Source organism: Ambystoma mexicanum, chromosome 8 (genome assembly GCF_040938575.1).
Source record: "Ambystoma mexicanum isolate Mex_15411 chromosome 8, UKY_AmexF1_1, whole genome shotgun sequence".
NCBI classification, from domain to species: domain Eukaryota; kingdom Metazoa; phylum Chordata; class Amphibia; order Caudata; family Ambystomatidae; genus Ambystoma; species Ambystoma mexicanum.
The window spans coordinates 1,403,488,790-1,403,505,948 of record NC_090929.1 but is presented as its reverse complement, the minus strand read 5'-3'; the positions used below and the strand labels follow the sequence as shown (position 1 = coordinate 1,403,505,948).

At 41.8% G+C, this 17,159-nt stretch overlaps 1 protein-coding gene across 1 annotated transcript in view; it reads right to left on the bottom strand.

Moving 5' to 3' along the window:
* Positions 1–2,297: 2,297 nt before the first annotated feature.
* The window catches only part of PYROXD2 (pyridine nucleotide-disulphide oxidoreductase domain 2), a 984,036-nt gene continuing 969,174 nt past the window's right edge, over positions 2,298–17,159 (bottom strand). Inside the window, exon 16 of the mRNA XM_069611541.1 lies at positions 2,298–2,611. Within this exon, the coding sequence (XP_069467642.1) occupies positions 2,535–2,611 (77 nt within the window). The 3' untranslated portion in view covers positions 2,298–2,534. The remainder of the gene's footprint in view (positions 2,612–17,159) is intronic.

The following is a 17,159-nucleotide window of genomic DNA, read 5'->3' as shown; positions in this document are numbered from 1 at the left end:
ATGGAGGTAAAGTATGGATTTTCCCGGCAGAGCGTCCCGCAGCAGATGGAATAGAATGTCCCTATCTGTCCTGACTGTCTGCTTTTATGTGTTTTGAAAATGGGTGGAGAGGCTAGCTTCCTAGGCCCTACCCCTCTGCACTTGTCATTGGCCACTTGCTCCTCTTCCCCTTGATTGGGGGAATGAAATGAAGTGTCATCATGATGAGGTCTGTTTATGATACAGAGAACCCACCCCTGTCAACTTGACACCCAAATCTATATCTGATCCAAATACATATTTACACAGGTACACATCTGTTTAAAATTACACGCACCCATCACATATCACATGAGGTATCCCCTGTTCCAACTCTGCTCTTCCTGGGGGCTTGCGTTAAAAAATGGCAATATTTTGTGCTTTTTAGTGGTTTTGCAACGTCGGATTTTTCTCCAGATTTGTACACATGTACACGGCCTGTCCATACATACTCCAGTAAATTACCATGTCCCTAGCTTAAACACAGAGTCTGTAGTATACATAAATAGCAGGGTTTTGCCCCAGAACATCACACAAATTGGAGTTTGGGCTTGAATTGAAGGTACATTTTTTAAATGAAGGCTCTCAAAGTTATACATTCCTGTCATTTGATTACAAAGAGTTATCAGTGTTTCTGTAAAATATATATTTTGCTTTCAATTCAGTTCTCAGAGTGTTGGAGTCCGCCTCCAAGACTTGGGTGGGTCAGTCACATGTGTCTTCTGGCAGGCAGGAAACAGTCAAAATCAACATATCCTATTCAATTGCAAGAGCCTATTGTGTGGTCTCCAGGAGGCTCCCAGCCAGTCTGCCTTCTATCAATCAAGAGGTCATGTGAGATTCTAACTCCTGGTGTGAATCTCTGGAGGTGAGAGGGTTTCCCAGGCTTCAGGCCTCTGGGAAAAGCAGGTGGCTCATTTTTAATTAAAATGCAGCCTTTGAAGTCAGCTGAGTCAAATCCCTTTGTCAGCAACTGCACTCAGTTCTCCTGTCAGAGTTTAGACCGCTAGCGCCGCCTTGAGGATTTTGTTGGTACTGCATGCAATTTTGGGATCTTTCTTGGATTAATGCATTCTAAACAGGAATGGTTCTTACATGGCAGTAAATAATCCTTGCTTAACATTGTTTTGATGGGGCTCCTTACAGCAAAATGGTTATGTGGAACCCCACAAAAGGGTTGAATCTTTAAAGTGGTCCAATGAGCCACGATTTCAGCAACTTTTTGACTTCAGTAACAGTGGATTTTGTTAACAAAGATCTTTCTTTACACTGGTGGGTGGCAAGTTAGGTAACCATTTTGGTGTGCGCACAAACTGCGTGGTTCTCCTGGATTCTGGCGCACTTGTGGGCTTTTTGGCCATCTTGGATTTTCTAAGCCCACAGCACCAAATGTTGCAGCATGATAGCTCAAACGTGGGTCAGGACATCAAACACTGCTCAATGCTCCTTCATACCCCATCTAATTTGATATTGCCATTATTTGCATGATGTATGCTTTTAAGCTAACATCTTTTCTGTACTGTCTCAAGATATGTATTGGCTCAGAATTGTATTGCTCTATTGTAAAGCATTACATATTTTTGCCTCACCTAGAGCAGAGCACATCCCCTGTTTTCATGTTGTAAAATCTATTTTATGGGATTTTAAACCCTATGGAAAGACCTCTGTAGTTATGTTTTGCATAATAAAAGTACTTTAATAAATGCACATGAGATATGATTTTTCGAAGACCTGCCTATATATTACAAACATTTATCTTCTCAATGTCATTTGACAAAGTACTTTAGGTGTTGAAGAATATCCTGATTCAACCCATTCTGCATATGAAAAAACTCTTAACTAAATTCTGTTTAGTTATGTTAACGTTGTTGTTTTTTCTTGCATGGTGTAAACCAGGGAATTCCACGAAAAGTCTGTTTTGTACTGCCAAGTATGCAAATATTAGCCATTTTATTTTTTTGCCCTCTCTAAAGCAGGCGTGGGAAACTCTGGCTTAGACCTGTGCTTAAGAACATAAGTGCACGTCACTATATACACTCTATGTTACATATGAAACAGTGGCAAAACAAATACAAATATGTGTCTTTTGCTCAATAATCCAACCAGTGTTCTCTCTTGGGTACATCTGTGCTACATGTTTTATCTAGCTTTTGAATAGCATTGTTGGATATGAAGATATTGGCTTATTTTCATATTGAGTGATTGATATTGATATTGATATTGCATATCTGATGAGTTTTCTTAATCAGTTGGTAATCTGCTGTGCATTTTAAGAGTCGTTGTGCTGAACAAAGTTTTATTGAATTGAATTAAGAAAACATTTTTTTTTTTTTAAGAAAGCCCATTTCATTAATGGGCACAATTCTTCCAAACATATCTTTTTAAGCTCATACATAAAAAACATCATCAGGACAACAACTTACTTTACTGTGAAATTATGTTTTTGTAAACTGATGTTTGGATGAACTTGAATACTAATATACTGATCTTTGGAAATCTTACAAAGTATGATTTTTTTAAGATCCTAGGAATTTTAAATCTTTGAGAGCCACAAGTGCTGCATTTCGTCCTGGCGATCCCATCACTCCTCCCCCTAGGAAAAGAAAGAAAAGCTGAACATTAATTTCAAAGCAATATATTGATTCTATAAGTGTTGTAAACAATGTTCAGTGACACTCAATACACGGTAGCCTTTGCACTCAACGTCAAAATCATTTTCCACAACAATCTTAGAAGTAGGTAAAATCCTCACTACAAAACTATAATCACAGAGCACCAGGTACTACAAATTAAACTATTCTGTTTTATATACATACAGATTATAATCATTGTTTAAATTGTGTTAATAATGGCGTAGTGCACATCACATTCTAAATTGTCTCCTTACCTTTAAAATGTAGCTATGTACTTCATTATGATAATGATGAAATTGAAAAAGACGTTTTATCCTTAACTTATTCATCACCATTGCTAATTGAACTGTTATACTTGAGAGCAACATTTGGACATGTTACGCCTTGGTCTCATCCAAAATGGCCATTGCATCTACACACATCTCTACTAATTTTGCCTCGAAATATCCCCAATGCATAGCCGATGCAGCCCTGCAATGGGCTGTCTATCATGTCTCCTATAGGTGCTTACTTGTTATTGAACAGGGCTGCAAATGCATACTCTATCTAAAATGTACATGGGCTCTTAGGCTGAAAGTAGCTTCAAGTGTGCAAAGACACACATCATTAGCACAGCGTTGGTGGAGTAAAGGTAACACTTGCCTGTCAGCTGGAGGAGTTCTGGGTTCAGTACTCCACACCAATGAAATCATGTTATACTTTAACTCCTCCATTATCAATTGAAAATATCCTTTGCACAACATATACAGAGGTTCGATTTTCAGTATGTCCCAACCATTTTTGGAAGTTGACTAGCTAGCAAATTTAAAGACTACACTTATCAAAAGGAAATATTTGCCATTATAAAATGGCTTTTTCTAGTTCTCTAGTTAAGAACTGACATGCAGATTAACTGGTTGAGGCTTCAGAATTAACCTAAACTCATACATTTACCCACCACCTAATTGAATCCCTTCTAGCCATCTAATGCTTGAGGAGGAATCGACATATCAAGGAACTATAATTTAACCAATGGTCAAATGTGAACCCCCACATGGCCAACACTTTTTTCATTTGAGATTGTGCGGTTCTGCCGCCGCACCAGTCATTAATAAAACTTGTTTTTTGTAGTGCATTTCTGTAGTGTAATAAGCATCCAGTCTTCTCATTTATTGAGACATAAAATAGGGGTTCCAACATAATGTAACACTATAAGATAATGCCTTTACTGTAATATAAACACTCTGGGCCTTAGTACAAGTTTGGCTGTAATGGTAAAACAGATGGTAACACTGTTATTGCCTTTTTTACTACCCTGCCCCTGCATAGGTTATGTAACTCATATGCAAAATATGCCTGCTTGTGAGAAGTGGTACTACCTCCACTCACAATGGTAGTAATGGGCCATGTGGCAGTTGTATCAACAACCCCAAAGAAGTCCTCTGGGACTTCATAATTGGGAGTACTGTAAATCCATATTTAGGCAGTGAATTAACGTTACCAGTGGATCTTACAGTAATTTATTATTGTAAAGGTATGCATCAATGGGTGAATAACAGTTCATGCATACTCATCACAGGTTAAAAAAGTCATGTAATACATATGCCAAATTCCAGCACCGTCATTTGTGTCAGCAAATGTAAGGCAGGGCTCCTGAAGCACCTTTAACTGGCATGCTGGTATAGTGACTGACAGAATTCAACATTAGCGTTTGATCATCACTTCAATATCTGAATAACCTTCCCCAACAATTATATTTTTGTCGAATGCGGCTGCTAGCGTATTCTACTGCATAATGCATATTGCTGTGCGGCTTGACGAGACAGATTCCTGTGTGTTGAGTCCTTTCCTCTAAGAGACGGTGCTTCCGGATCTCTTGGAGCCGCGGCAAATGTGAATCAGGGGACCCCGTGTAGCAGCAGCCGAGCCGAAGCAGCCGAGGTTGAATTTGTGTCCCCGTTGTCGTGAAGGTTTTGGCTCCTTAGTTGGTACTGTGTGAGTGCCCGAGACCAGAGGGAGGGTTCTCCCTCCCATGCCCCTGATTCTGCAGTAGTACGGACGGTAAGTGCGGCAAGTGGCGTGGTATTCCAGCATTGGGTACCACCATCAGATCTGGCCGTTTAGCTCAGCTCAGCTTTCCCATTGCCATTGGTCGTGAGATGGCTGCGTGTTTTTATTGGGTTTTTACTCTGCCATTTCCCTGCAATTTTATCTACGTATAAAACAAGTAAGCACTTAGGCAACGGTACTCTACAACCTTAATATCATATAGTGGGGACTGCGGGCTAGTGCTCTTGACTCACTTTCTTAAATAAATGTAACAACAACAACAATAAGGGAAGCAAGTAAAAGCTTGCTTAGTGGATGTTCCACTAAAGCTGTAAAGCAACTAGCAGTGTTGCACTCTGAACACTAGCAGTGTTGAGAGTGCAACACTGCCAGTTGCTATTGTCATTTTTGTTTCTACTATAGTGTGGAAGCATCTCCAAGGTGAGCCAGTGAGCTACGTATTCAATCCAGGAGACAGCGGGCGAAACGGCCTTTGACCCTGAATTTGATTATTACATTTTATCTTTGATTGTTAGAGCTGAGACACCTGCTGTGAGTGCAGGTGGAAATTTGGATATCTGGGTAAAAGTTACAATTGACCCAAATGCAACTCAATATTATTTAAGGAGAGGAGTATTTGGTCTTTGTAATGCCTCCACCTAAAAGGGCAGCCCATTCTAAATACAACCTATGAAGGCAAAAGGGCCAATCTAAACTGCAGCATACAGCGATTGAGGAGCCTGTGGTGGTCAAAGTAAAACCGAAAAAGAGGTCAAAGGTCATATTACCACCAGATCAAGGTGTCATCACTGGATGTTTTCCATTGAATCCCCAAATGGAAACGAATTCCATAATCATAGAGGAAATTATAGCCCCTGGGAACAGTGGAACTAATTTTCAGAACTTGACCAATTTTGATGACATTGATAATAATTCTCTATTGGAACTATGTCTAAACATTCAGAGGGGTATGATGCCAGCAATTCAAATGTCATCAAGAAATAGTAGTAACTCCCATGAAGAGCCTCAGCGTATTGATCCTCCTAGGCAATCTAGCATCCTAGGGATTACTGGTAGACTATCGGCATCACCGAATCTAGTAATTGATACAACGGAAAGTGCTCCAGACATTGAGGCAGAGATAGTAGGAGGGACATATCCTGGTGCAAATAAAATAGCAGAGATACAGTCCTCAGTAGCGGCCCTACAGTTTGCTCTTAAGATCTTGCTTCAAATGTCGGGGCGCATCCTAGCTAACACAAACACCCTTATTACTGACAATAGTCTCAAAGCAAAATAGCGAGAAGAAGCCGAATGCAACATATCAGAGGCCATCCACACTGCTGAAGATTTAGAAGATAGGCAGGACTCGGATACCAACATGAATCCAGCAAACAGTGCAGAGGCGCCTTTTTCACATAAGCAGCGCTGAATGGCTAAAAGGGCACTTATGAGTAAAAGACTGAGGCCCTGATTAGAAGGTTGGCGGAATGGGTTTACCGGCACCGGTAAAGGCACCGGTGCCGGTAAACCCGTTCTGCCCTACCACGAGGTCTCCTCGCGGGACCCACAATGGGCGCCTAGAAAAACCAAGGGGTCCATACCGGGTCCCGCGAGGACACCAGGGAGCTAACAACAGGCCCGCAATTAACGGGCCTGTTGTTAGCTCCATCCCCATTCCCATTGAGCCCTATGGGGGCTCGAATGGGGATGGACCGGGTCCGGGTTCCTCGGACGGGGAATTACCGGGTCTGCAAAGGTTGCGATGGCCCGGTAAGTCCTCATTCGAGGGACCCGTGCCCGGATTGCGGTAAGGAGGCAACCATGCCGCTAAAAACGGCATGGTTACCTCCAACCTCCTGATGAGGGCCTGAATGTTGCTACCTCACCATTGGCAAAATATGCTCAAGTGGAAATACGCTCTAAGAAAGCTAAAAAAAAGAGCAGCCAGGGCAAAGAAAAAGAATTCCATGGGAGAGGGTCAATTAACCAGTTGTTGGTACCTGAGCAGAGAAATGACTCATTGCTGGTGGAGGACTTGGAAATCTCGATAACTGAATCACAGATGAAAGAGGATAATAACCTTCCGAGTCCTGAGAAGATTCAGAATCCTACACCAGTGCCAAAAGAGCTAGTAGATACATCAGCGCCTTTAGGAGACGACATAGGTGGAGTCCTAGGCAATTGTATTTGCCTTATAAAGAACTTGTACCAAAGTAAAGATCAAAAATGGCTGTCTCAGTCTGAATTCTTGGTGAGACTCCACTCAGTCCCCCAATTAAGATTGCTTAAATCTGAGGACTTTCAATTTGTGGAGCCAATGAAGGGGCCACACCCTAATGTTTCAGCGTTGAATTGTAAGTTTTTGTCAACGGATAAAATGCTAAGGACTTATAAAGAAGAAATGAGGGCGGTTGATGTAGAGATTGAGGCTGATCTCAATGAAGAAGACCTTAGTTGCCCGAGTGTGCTCATAGAAATGCCAGAAAATGAGATATCACTCCCCATACTCTTGAAAGGGAAGAAGGTTAAATGGACAGATGTTCAGCATGTCTTGAAATGGCTGGCGGATTCGCTCCCCGAAGTTCTATCTGAACAATGAGAACTCACAATCTTTTTGTGGAACTGTCGGGGTTTCTCCCATTTTCTGTCATCTAATGGTTCAGTCGACTATATAGAATCATAGTTGTATTTGTCTGCAAGAGACATGGTCTATGGAGCCGTTGATTTTAGATGGATGTGTGATGTACCAGTCCTATGCTAAGAAAGGAGAAAGAGGCAGACCCTATGGGGGATTACTTATTGGGGTGGTACATACATTAGGCTCTAGACGTATCTTCACTAAGCATGACAATAATATGATTGCTGTTGAAGTCAATTATGTCTATAAGGGTAACCCTGAAAAATGTGTACTTGATAGTATCTATAATCCCCCTGGAGCTGTATTAAGAGAGCAAATTCGAGAGGCTATGCATGATGTGTTGGCATTATGGCTGTTCAATTCTGAAAACACAGCAGTAACAGTAGTTGGTAATTTCAACTGCCACATGACGCGGGGGGTCCCATAATCCAAAATTAAAAGCTAATTGTAACATGTTGCACACCAAGAATGATAATGAGGGACTAGGATGGATAAACATTTTTGAATATTGGGAACTGGAGATTATTAATGCCAGAATGATTATCCAGGCAAATACACATGGAAGAACGGTGTATGTTGTAGCCCACTGGATTATATATTTGCCTGTCCGAGAATGATGCTCTTTGTGGAAGATATAAAAGTATGCCCAACAAATGGAGTGATCATGATGCTTTATTCTGCACACTCAACATACCAAGTTGTCATATTGACTATAAGTGTATGGGGAATATAAAGGAAGATCAAGCAGGTTTGAGAATTAGTTGTCAGATAAGAATGTAAAAGAAGCAGTAGAAGTTCTCTCCAAAGATAGATTCTTACATTTCTCCCAATTCCATACTATGGGCCTCATCACGAGTCTGGCGGTAACCCTTAAATGCGGTGGTAGTGCTATTACCGCTGCATTTAAAGGTCCGCTAGATCATGGCCTTGGCGGATTTCCCCCCAGCTCCGAGCTGGGGGAAAATGAAATCCGTCAGCGGTAATATGGAATGGGCCCAATGGGGAATGGGCACTAACCGCTAATAGCGCCGGGGGGTTTGGCAGTAGGGCTTATACTGCCGGCAGTAATACCACCGGCATTACCGCCCAACTCGTGATGAGGCCCTATGTCCGCTAACTCAATAGAAAATTGGATTTGTCCATTTTCTGGTGAGCATGCTACTATTACAGCAGGTTTGATGATTAGAGATGCTGGGAATAAACTCCAATATGACAGACACATTAGAGATGCAAAGAGGACTCTAAGAGCGGAATTTCATTGGGCTAAGAAAAGCAATGTCCTTATGGAGCTATATTATGCCAATGTTAGGAAAATCAAGAACAGATATAGATCAGGTAAAAAGGCCAAAAGAAGAGCCGAGAGAAAACAATCCTGGCAAAGATTAGTGCAAACGATATGCTCAGAAAATTCACAGAGTATATGGTCAATTTTGAGTGAAGCAAGGTGAGCAACTAAAGGTCAGTTAGTCAGTCCAATTGGTGTTGCGGAGTGGGATACATTTCTTGAAAGCCGTAATTTCCCCTTGGATATGGAGTGTGACATACCTTTGAGTACCGCCCATTGACACCACCAATTGAGGCATCATGTGAAAATATATTGGGTAAGATTAAACAGTTAAAGTCTTCCAGAGCTCCTGGGCCTAATGGACTGGCAAATATAGTTATTAGGAGCCGACCGGAATTTTGGGCCAGTCTGTTAACTATTTTGTTCAAGAAGATTTTAACTGAGGGCAAAATACCTTCTTCTTGGCAGAGAGCGATGTTAATCCCTGTATTTAAAAAGGGGGATCAATTGGATCCTAATAATTATAGGCTCCTATCGATGCTTGATACGACTGGCAAATTATTTGCCTCCCTAATACTTAATGAGTTACAGGCATGGGTAGATAAATCAAATATCTTATGTAAATTCCAAAGTGGTTTTAGGCAAGGCTATTTCACCACCCATAACCTCATGGTTATGGATATTATGCGTACCAGAGCCCGGAAGTATGGACAACCACCTTTATATGCATTATATGTGGACTTCAAAGCTGCATTCGATTCAATTCCACTGGGAAAATTATGGTTGAGGTTAATGGCTATGGGCTGCCCGGGGGGGTTGCTTTATTACCTTAGACTATTACTTCTAAACACCTCAGTTAAACTCAAGTTAGACCAGGAAGGGCACATGACAGAAAAGGGATATCAGAACAGGGGGGTAAAGCAGGGCTGTGTTACTGCCCCCCTGATTTACAATGTATATGTAAATGATATACCAGAGGCAATAGTCTCAGTTAAAAACTGCCCACCTAGAATTGGCAAGGCGTCTTGCACAGTTCTAGCATATGCAGATGACCTGGTCATATTTGACCATACCATCAGTGGCATTTGACGATCTGCCATAGCCCTATGGGAGTATTCAGAGATCAATGGACTCAGTATTAACTTGGATAAGACCAAAGTTATGAGATACTCAAGTAAAAAAACTGCTCGCGTCAGACTTATCATAGGCGAAGTAGAAATTCTGTATGCTCCCGATTACAAATATCTTGGAATTGAATTTGATCCCAGTGGCGAATATGTCTCATATAAGCAAGCGCGTATGATTAGAGCCGCGCAGGTGACTGTGTTGATCCATAACTTCACCAACAAGCAAGGAGGTTTTACCTGGTGGGCTACCCGCCAATTATATGTTCAAGTATTTTCCCCAATGATGACCTATGGTTTAGAAGCCCTATTACACTCAGATTTGAAATGGCTTCAGGTCATTGATGGGAAATTTTGGCAGAGGATTTTAGGCCTACCAGTCTGTGTACCCATCGCCCTTATGAGGCTGGAGTTAGGGTTGATCTCCCTAAAAGCGACTATATTGAAGAAGATGGTAGGTCTTTATTTAAATATGAGCTGTGGAACAAAAAGTGAATTATTAACAGCCGTCTATCAGGAAGCGACTAAAATAAATACTACCTGCTTGTTGAAAGGTACTATGGAAAAACATTTAGTGGATGTATGCTGGTCAGGTAGGGGAGGGAACTATTCAGAGGAAATGCAGAATTCTATGGGGAAGCGTATTGACCTCTGGCACTGGCTGGAGAACTTTGCCCATTTGAGTATGTTGAAAAAAATACCAGTTTGTAAAGTATAGGCTCTATACATTTAAGAAGCCGCAGGAGTACTTGAACCTCTGTCCCTCAAAGAGGCTCAGACGCTTTATTCTACTATTGAGAATGGTGCAGCTTCCTACTTTGATGGTATCAGGGATTGTGGATAAAATCCCTATGGAAGAATGGTTTTGTTGCCTCTGTAAAGACCAGGACATTCTAGAGACAGCTAAACATCTGCTGACGGAATGCCACACAATGTCCAAAGTAATTGAATGTTATATTGGTATGTATGTTCATCATTTGGAAGCAATTGGGGAGAGGTACTTCTGGATCTACTCTGGTTTAAGATTGAAATTAAGCTGGATATATCAATATAAGTAATTGAAAGTTTATATAGCAGAATGATTGTGATAATCTGAACAGGAGTCTTAGAAAAGATGCTCTATATAATCATATATCATTATGGTATATCCACCTAAATAATATTTAATTTTACCCAAATACTGATGACAAATGGTTTGTATTGTTGAAAGAACTGAAGGGAAGCCTTACAAGTTACTAGGACTTATAACTATTAATTGACCGTTTTCTTGATGACTTGTTCTTATGTATGTTTTCTCTTTTTTTCACTGTTTGTTTTATGAGTTTTTACTTTTATTGCATTCATTCTAATTAGTACTGTTTTCGAATATAATGAGATTTTTTTCTGTATCTCAATTTTATTTAAAACGGTTATGTATCACATTAATAATAATAATAATAATATTTTTGTCTGCAAGTCTAGTCTATAATTTGGGTGTGTGCAGACAACACCTACAACACCCTCCATTGCGGTTGTGCAATCATTTATTCTCATTACATACAACATCCAATGATCTTTGATATGCACTTGCATGTAATTACTCTCTTCCTTACTATAATGTTCAACAAGAAACAGTGCTTGTCCTCTGAATCAATGGCTACTCACCCTCTTTTTGCACCCCAAAAGGCATAGCAAAGAAAAACTAATTTCACTGGATTTGCTGCTAATGTTGTTGCCCCAGAGAGCTGTAGGAATTACTAAGTTGACTCTGAATGCTGGCTAAAAGACCTTCATGAAACATGGATGGGAGTCCAGGTAAAGCAGAAACTAAAGGTTAAGGTGACTTATACATGTTTTGACAAAGACCTGGTTATCTCAACTGAAAGCACAGAAAGATGTATAGAACCTGACATAATTCAAATCTGGAGAAAGGCCCATTGGTGCATGTAATATACTCTAAGGGCTATCCTCAAACCATCTAAAGAAGTACCTTTTACACTGCCCCATCATAGGAGCCAAAAAGGAATCAGCTGAAGTGTTCAAAGTCTGTCACAGAGTGTCCAACCCACCAACACCTCAACACTTTATATCACTAAGGGTTTCTAATTCAGAGCAAATCAAATGCCCTCAGCTAAGGTGGTAAATGAGCCTGTACTGTTCCTCTGAAATAAAAGTGAACCTATTCAATCTTATTTTCGTCAACTTGTACACAAATATTTCTCCCCTGTTCACTAATGAAACTCCCTAGTTCATATAAATGTCACTCCTCTGAAGCAGAAATAATCAAGGTGGGAAAATATATACGAAATCCCCGCAGCACTGGCCTACCCATGCCCAGCCTCAGTCATCAAGGAGCCAATCATCACTCTATTCCTTGCTATCATCAATCTATGCAATTAATCCTTCCAAATGGGGATTGTTCCAAAGCCCATCATGTAAGCAGTAATGCCCCCACTACTCAAGTAAGCCAACAAAGACCTGTCTGATCCAGACCACTTCAGTCCGAACTCCAATATCACCTTCTTCAGTCTGAACTCCGATTTCTTTGCTTAGGTCCTGGAAATTCAATAATGAAAAAGATTTAGGGTTGCTGTCAAGTCAACAACCCCTTCCTTTCCAGACAATATGGTCTTTGGCCCAAGAGAAGCAAAGACACTATTTCTGTACCTAAAGGAAACCCTGGTCAGCCATATGAACAATGAAAAGGCAGTACTAAGTTTGCAAAGTCTGCTGCTACCTATGTTACGGTGTACCAAACTATCTTATTGGACAGACTGCAACATCTGATGAGTGTAGAAGATGCTGCATTCAGCTAATTAAAGTCCTTTCTCCATGAATTTAGAGACCTGCAGATGTCCCCGTCTTGACCTGTTTGTTTAAAATGTATATGAGACAATTAGATTTCATTCTTGAAGACCAGATGGATTCCTTTCAAACCTACGCGGACGACATCCAACTGATCTTCATATTAATCATGACTCATTTTCAGGTAGCAGAATCTAGGAGTACCTCCTAAGGGTGTCCTGTAAAAAGGAAGAGGGAGGTGGGGGATAAAGGTAAGGATATTATTGGGTACTGGGAGGGAGAAGAGGGGTGTGGATTAAAGGTAAGATAAACATTGGGTACTGGGATGAGGAAGAGAGATGTGAGGGTAAAGGTAAAATTACTATTGGGTACTGGGTTGAGGAAGAGAGAGGTGATGGCAGAAGTAGGATTAATAATTAGGTACTGGGACGAGGAAGAGGGATGTGGTGGTAATGCTATTGATTACTATTGGGTGCTGTGATGAGGAAGAATGGGGTGTGTGCAGTTGGAGACTGTGATGAAGAAGAGTGAGGTGGAGTAGTGGGGTACTGTGAGAAAATGTGAGGTGGGGTTGTAGGGAATGTGATGAGGAAAAGTGTGTATGGCAATGTGGGACTGTGATGAGGAAAAATTAGGTGGGGTTAGTGGAGGACTGTGATGAGTAAGAGTGAGGTGGGGTAGTAGAGGACTGTGACAGGGAAAGGTGGAGTGAGGGGAGTGGGGAACAATGAAGAGGAAGAGTGAGGTGGGGTAGTGAAGGTTTATGATGAGGAAGAGGGAGGTAAGGGTAGTGGGGCACTGTGACTAGGAAGGGTGAAGGGTCTGCAGTCTGTGGAGCACGGAGTCAGAAGCTCGGGGCACAAAAGGTCATGCAGAAAAGCACACTGTGCTGTGCGCTGGGCTCCGAAGCAGCACTCTGCAAAACACAGAAGAGAAATGGACGCCGGGGGCCAGAGCCAACAGCAGGTAAGTGGGGGGGGCGGAGTGGGAGCAGGCGGAGGATGCCAGGTAATGGCTAAGGGCTCAGGGTGGACCCCAGATAGGGACAGGAGAGGTTGCAGCAGAATGCAGGCTTTTGTGTTTTTAATCATGGGTGTGACCTTTTATGTGCAGCCTATAGACATTGAAACGGGTGAGGTGGGGTTAGTGGGGTAATGTGATGAGGGAGAGTGAGGTGTGGTAGTGGGGGACTCTGAATAGGAAGAGTGAGGTGTGGTAGTGGGGGACTGTGATGAGGATGAGTATGGTTGGATTAATGGGGGACTGTGACGAGAAAGAGTGAGGTGGGGGTAGCAGGGACTGTGACAAGGAAGAGTAAGGTGGGGAGGTGAGGGTTTGTTACAAAGAAGAGTAAGGTGGGATAGTGGGGGACTCTGACAAGGAAAAGTAAAGTGGAGAAGTGGGGGATTATTATGAAGAAGAGTGAGGTGCAGTTAATGGGGGACATTTTCTTAGGAAGAGTGAGGAGGGGTACTTGGGGTCAGTGAAAAAGAAGGCTGAGGTAGTGGTGGTGGGGGACTGTGACAAGGAAGAGGGATGTGGGGGCAAAGGTAAGATTGCTATTGGGTACTGGGATGTGAAAGAGGGATGTTGTGGTAAAGGTAAGATAACTATTGGGTACTGGGATGTGGAAGATGGATGTGGGAGCATAAGTAAGATTACTAATCAGTACTGGTATGAGGAAGAGGGATGTGGGAGTATGGGTAAAATTACTATTCAGTACTGGGATAAGGAAGAGGCATGTAGGAGCTTGGGTAGTATTACTAATTAGTTATTATGATGAGGAAGAAGGATGTAGGGTATATAGGTAAGATTAGTTGTCAGTACCGGGACGAGGAAGAGGGATGTAGGAGTTCAGGTAGGATAACTAAATAGCTACTGTGATGAAGCAGAGGGATGTGCGATACTGTAGATATCGTCCCTGAAGACGTCGGCGTGAATTGAGATCTTCACTGTTAATTCAAAAGAAAATCTTGTCCAATCAAAACAAAGGATATATTAAGCAAGCTTTGGCTTCCCTCTGTTTTAGGTTGCATAGTTACATAGCAGTTTTTCATCTATGACTATACAATTATATGTTTTTGAGCAGATTTAACACCCCCAAACACTAATAGCCCCTTCATACTACCTCCCACACATTTTAAGTGACTTTGAAAGCAATCCCGGTAATTATTTTTTTATTAAAAGCAAGTATTGCTTCTCAAATTAACTTAAATACTCCCCATGACCTAACTAGCAATCATAGTACTTGTCACAACTGAAAAAAATATAGTTTTGAAGTATTTACTCTTTCTTTCCACTCACAACTAACCCTACTTACATCCCTTACATCATTCAGGGCACTTTCCAGAAACGAATTGAGATTCAAATCGAGATTGTCATAATAGAGGATAATCAGAAATGAAAAAACTTGGCAACAGCAATGCATTATGGAAGATATAACTAGCTTTGTGGGTACAGGGGCAACCTGCTCTATGCCACATTAAAAAAAAAACTACTGGACATATTGGCGTCAAACCAACAAAGGCTATCCTTCAAGCACTTCGTGCCCAATTTATTTTGTATTTGGCGCAAATCCATAGAGCTATTTAAACGGTGCATTTGAACAAAAATTGGACCATTTCCCACTGAGAAAATTAATGGAAAAGTGAAAAGCATACACTTTATTTTGGACCTTTATATCCTTTGAACAGTAAATGGATTTGCACAAAATGTTCCAGTACTGGGAGGCTTGGGCCCCAAATTACATTTGTAAAATTTCATTCTGATCCATCTCACGGCTCAAAAGTTTCTAGACATTGGGCCTCATTATAAGTTTGCCAGTCCGGGAACTACGGTACCGGTAAGCTTACCGGTAACGTAGTTCCTGGCAAACTGCGGGTTCTGCTTGTGGGTGCCATTGTGGCCGACAGGCCAGTCCTGGTGGCCACAATGGCACCCGCGAGCAGAGCATGTCGGATGCACTGGCACCGTTTATAACAGTGGTAGTACATGCGACCTCCCATTCCCATTGAGCCCTTTTGGGCTCGAAGGGAATGGGGAGCATTCCGTTCCGGCACTCGCGAAAGGGCAATTACCGGGTCCGCCACGGCCGTAATGACCCGGTAATCGCCTATTCGCAGGCCCCGGAAATTTTCAGAAGTTTGGCGGCAGCCCGCTGGTTTTACCGGCAAGGCTACCGCCAAACTTCTAATAAGGCCCATAGACTTGGTTGCATTTCCTATGGATGCTAGGTTTCACCTTAACTGTAGGATGACTAGCGTTGGCCTATAATATACATAATATCGCTCAACCACAAATATTATCCAGCTTTGTATTTATAGCTGTATAATATCTGCATTTGAGTTGAGGATAGGTTTGCAGTCAGTTAAGATTTTTTGTGTAATTGACAACTGTATTACTTTTTTCAAAAGATAAGTAAAGAAATTAAATAAGAATAAGATCATGGAATAGTATTACTTTAAGTTGGAAGCAATATTAGGTAATCATGGTTCTATGTTTTTTAAGAGTTTTGCTTAACTCATCTGTTTCAGGTCAGAATGAAATTTCTTCCAGGGAGTTGCAACATGGTTGGGGATTGGCGCTCCAAGGAGCTCTGGGACTCCGTTAAATGGCACCTCCATGGCTTTCTGTTCTGGACAATTTAGCTCTGGTGTGGTCCCAATAGTTATGAATTCTCACCTGCCAAAATACTTCAGTGGGAAATCAGACCCAGATGCTGTAGCAACAGATGTTTTTGTTTCATTCCTGGGGCGATGGCTCGTGATGAGGCCAAAAGACTCTTGCCAGGCTTGTATAGCACCCTTCTTTTTCGGCCTAACCAGGTTTAGTCTGGGCCGTTGTCTCAAGTGTTGTGAGGCCCATATCTTGGACCTGAGTTTTTTCTCTCAGCTTTTTCTTTCCTTCTAGCATCACTTTTTCCCGGTTTCCTATCACACTTTGGCAGGATGGGAACTGTAGGGATTTTGAGCAATGATACAACGTTAAACACAAGTTTCAGTTACCAATCTTTTATTAGAATTCACAAGATTGGCCCTCATTATGAGTGTGCCAGTCCAAGGAAAATGCCGGTAAAACAGCCGGTAATACCGGATCTGGCATTTTTCCAGACCGGCTCATGCCAACTTTGCCAGCAGAGAACTACCCGCAGACCTGACCTGCTGGGAGTTCAGGACCCTACTGGCAAAGAATTGACCCTATTGCCGCCACTGTTACTACTAGTGCTGCTGATAGGGGTAAGCCCCTTCCACTGAGTCCTATGGGACTCCATAGAATGGGAACGTACCACCATTGCCGGTGCCCATAATATACTGGTAACACCGGGATATCAGGCAACGGTAACGGTAGGACTCAAGGGCCAATGTCTTGTGTTTGATTAACACCTATAGGTACTATGGGATGGTTTGAATAGGCAACACATACCCAGGGTTTTCTAGGAAGACCCACCCCAAGGACACTTACAAATACAAAAAGACCCTCCCAAAGCTATCCCTTTTATTGCAACTCATATGAAAGGCTAGCTTTTCTTGATCTTTCTTTTATTTGAAAATTACGTCACATAGAAAACACAGCCTACATATACTTTTGTGTAACATGATATTTTACAGTATGGAAAATGCCATATACATTTAATGCAAAACATCTTG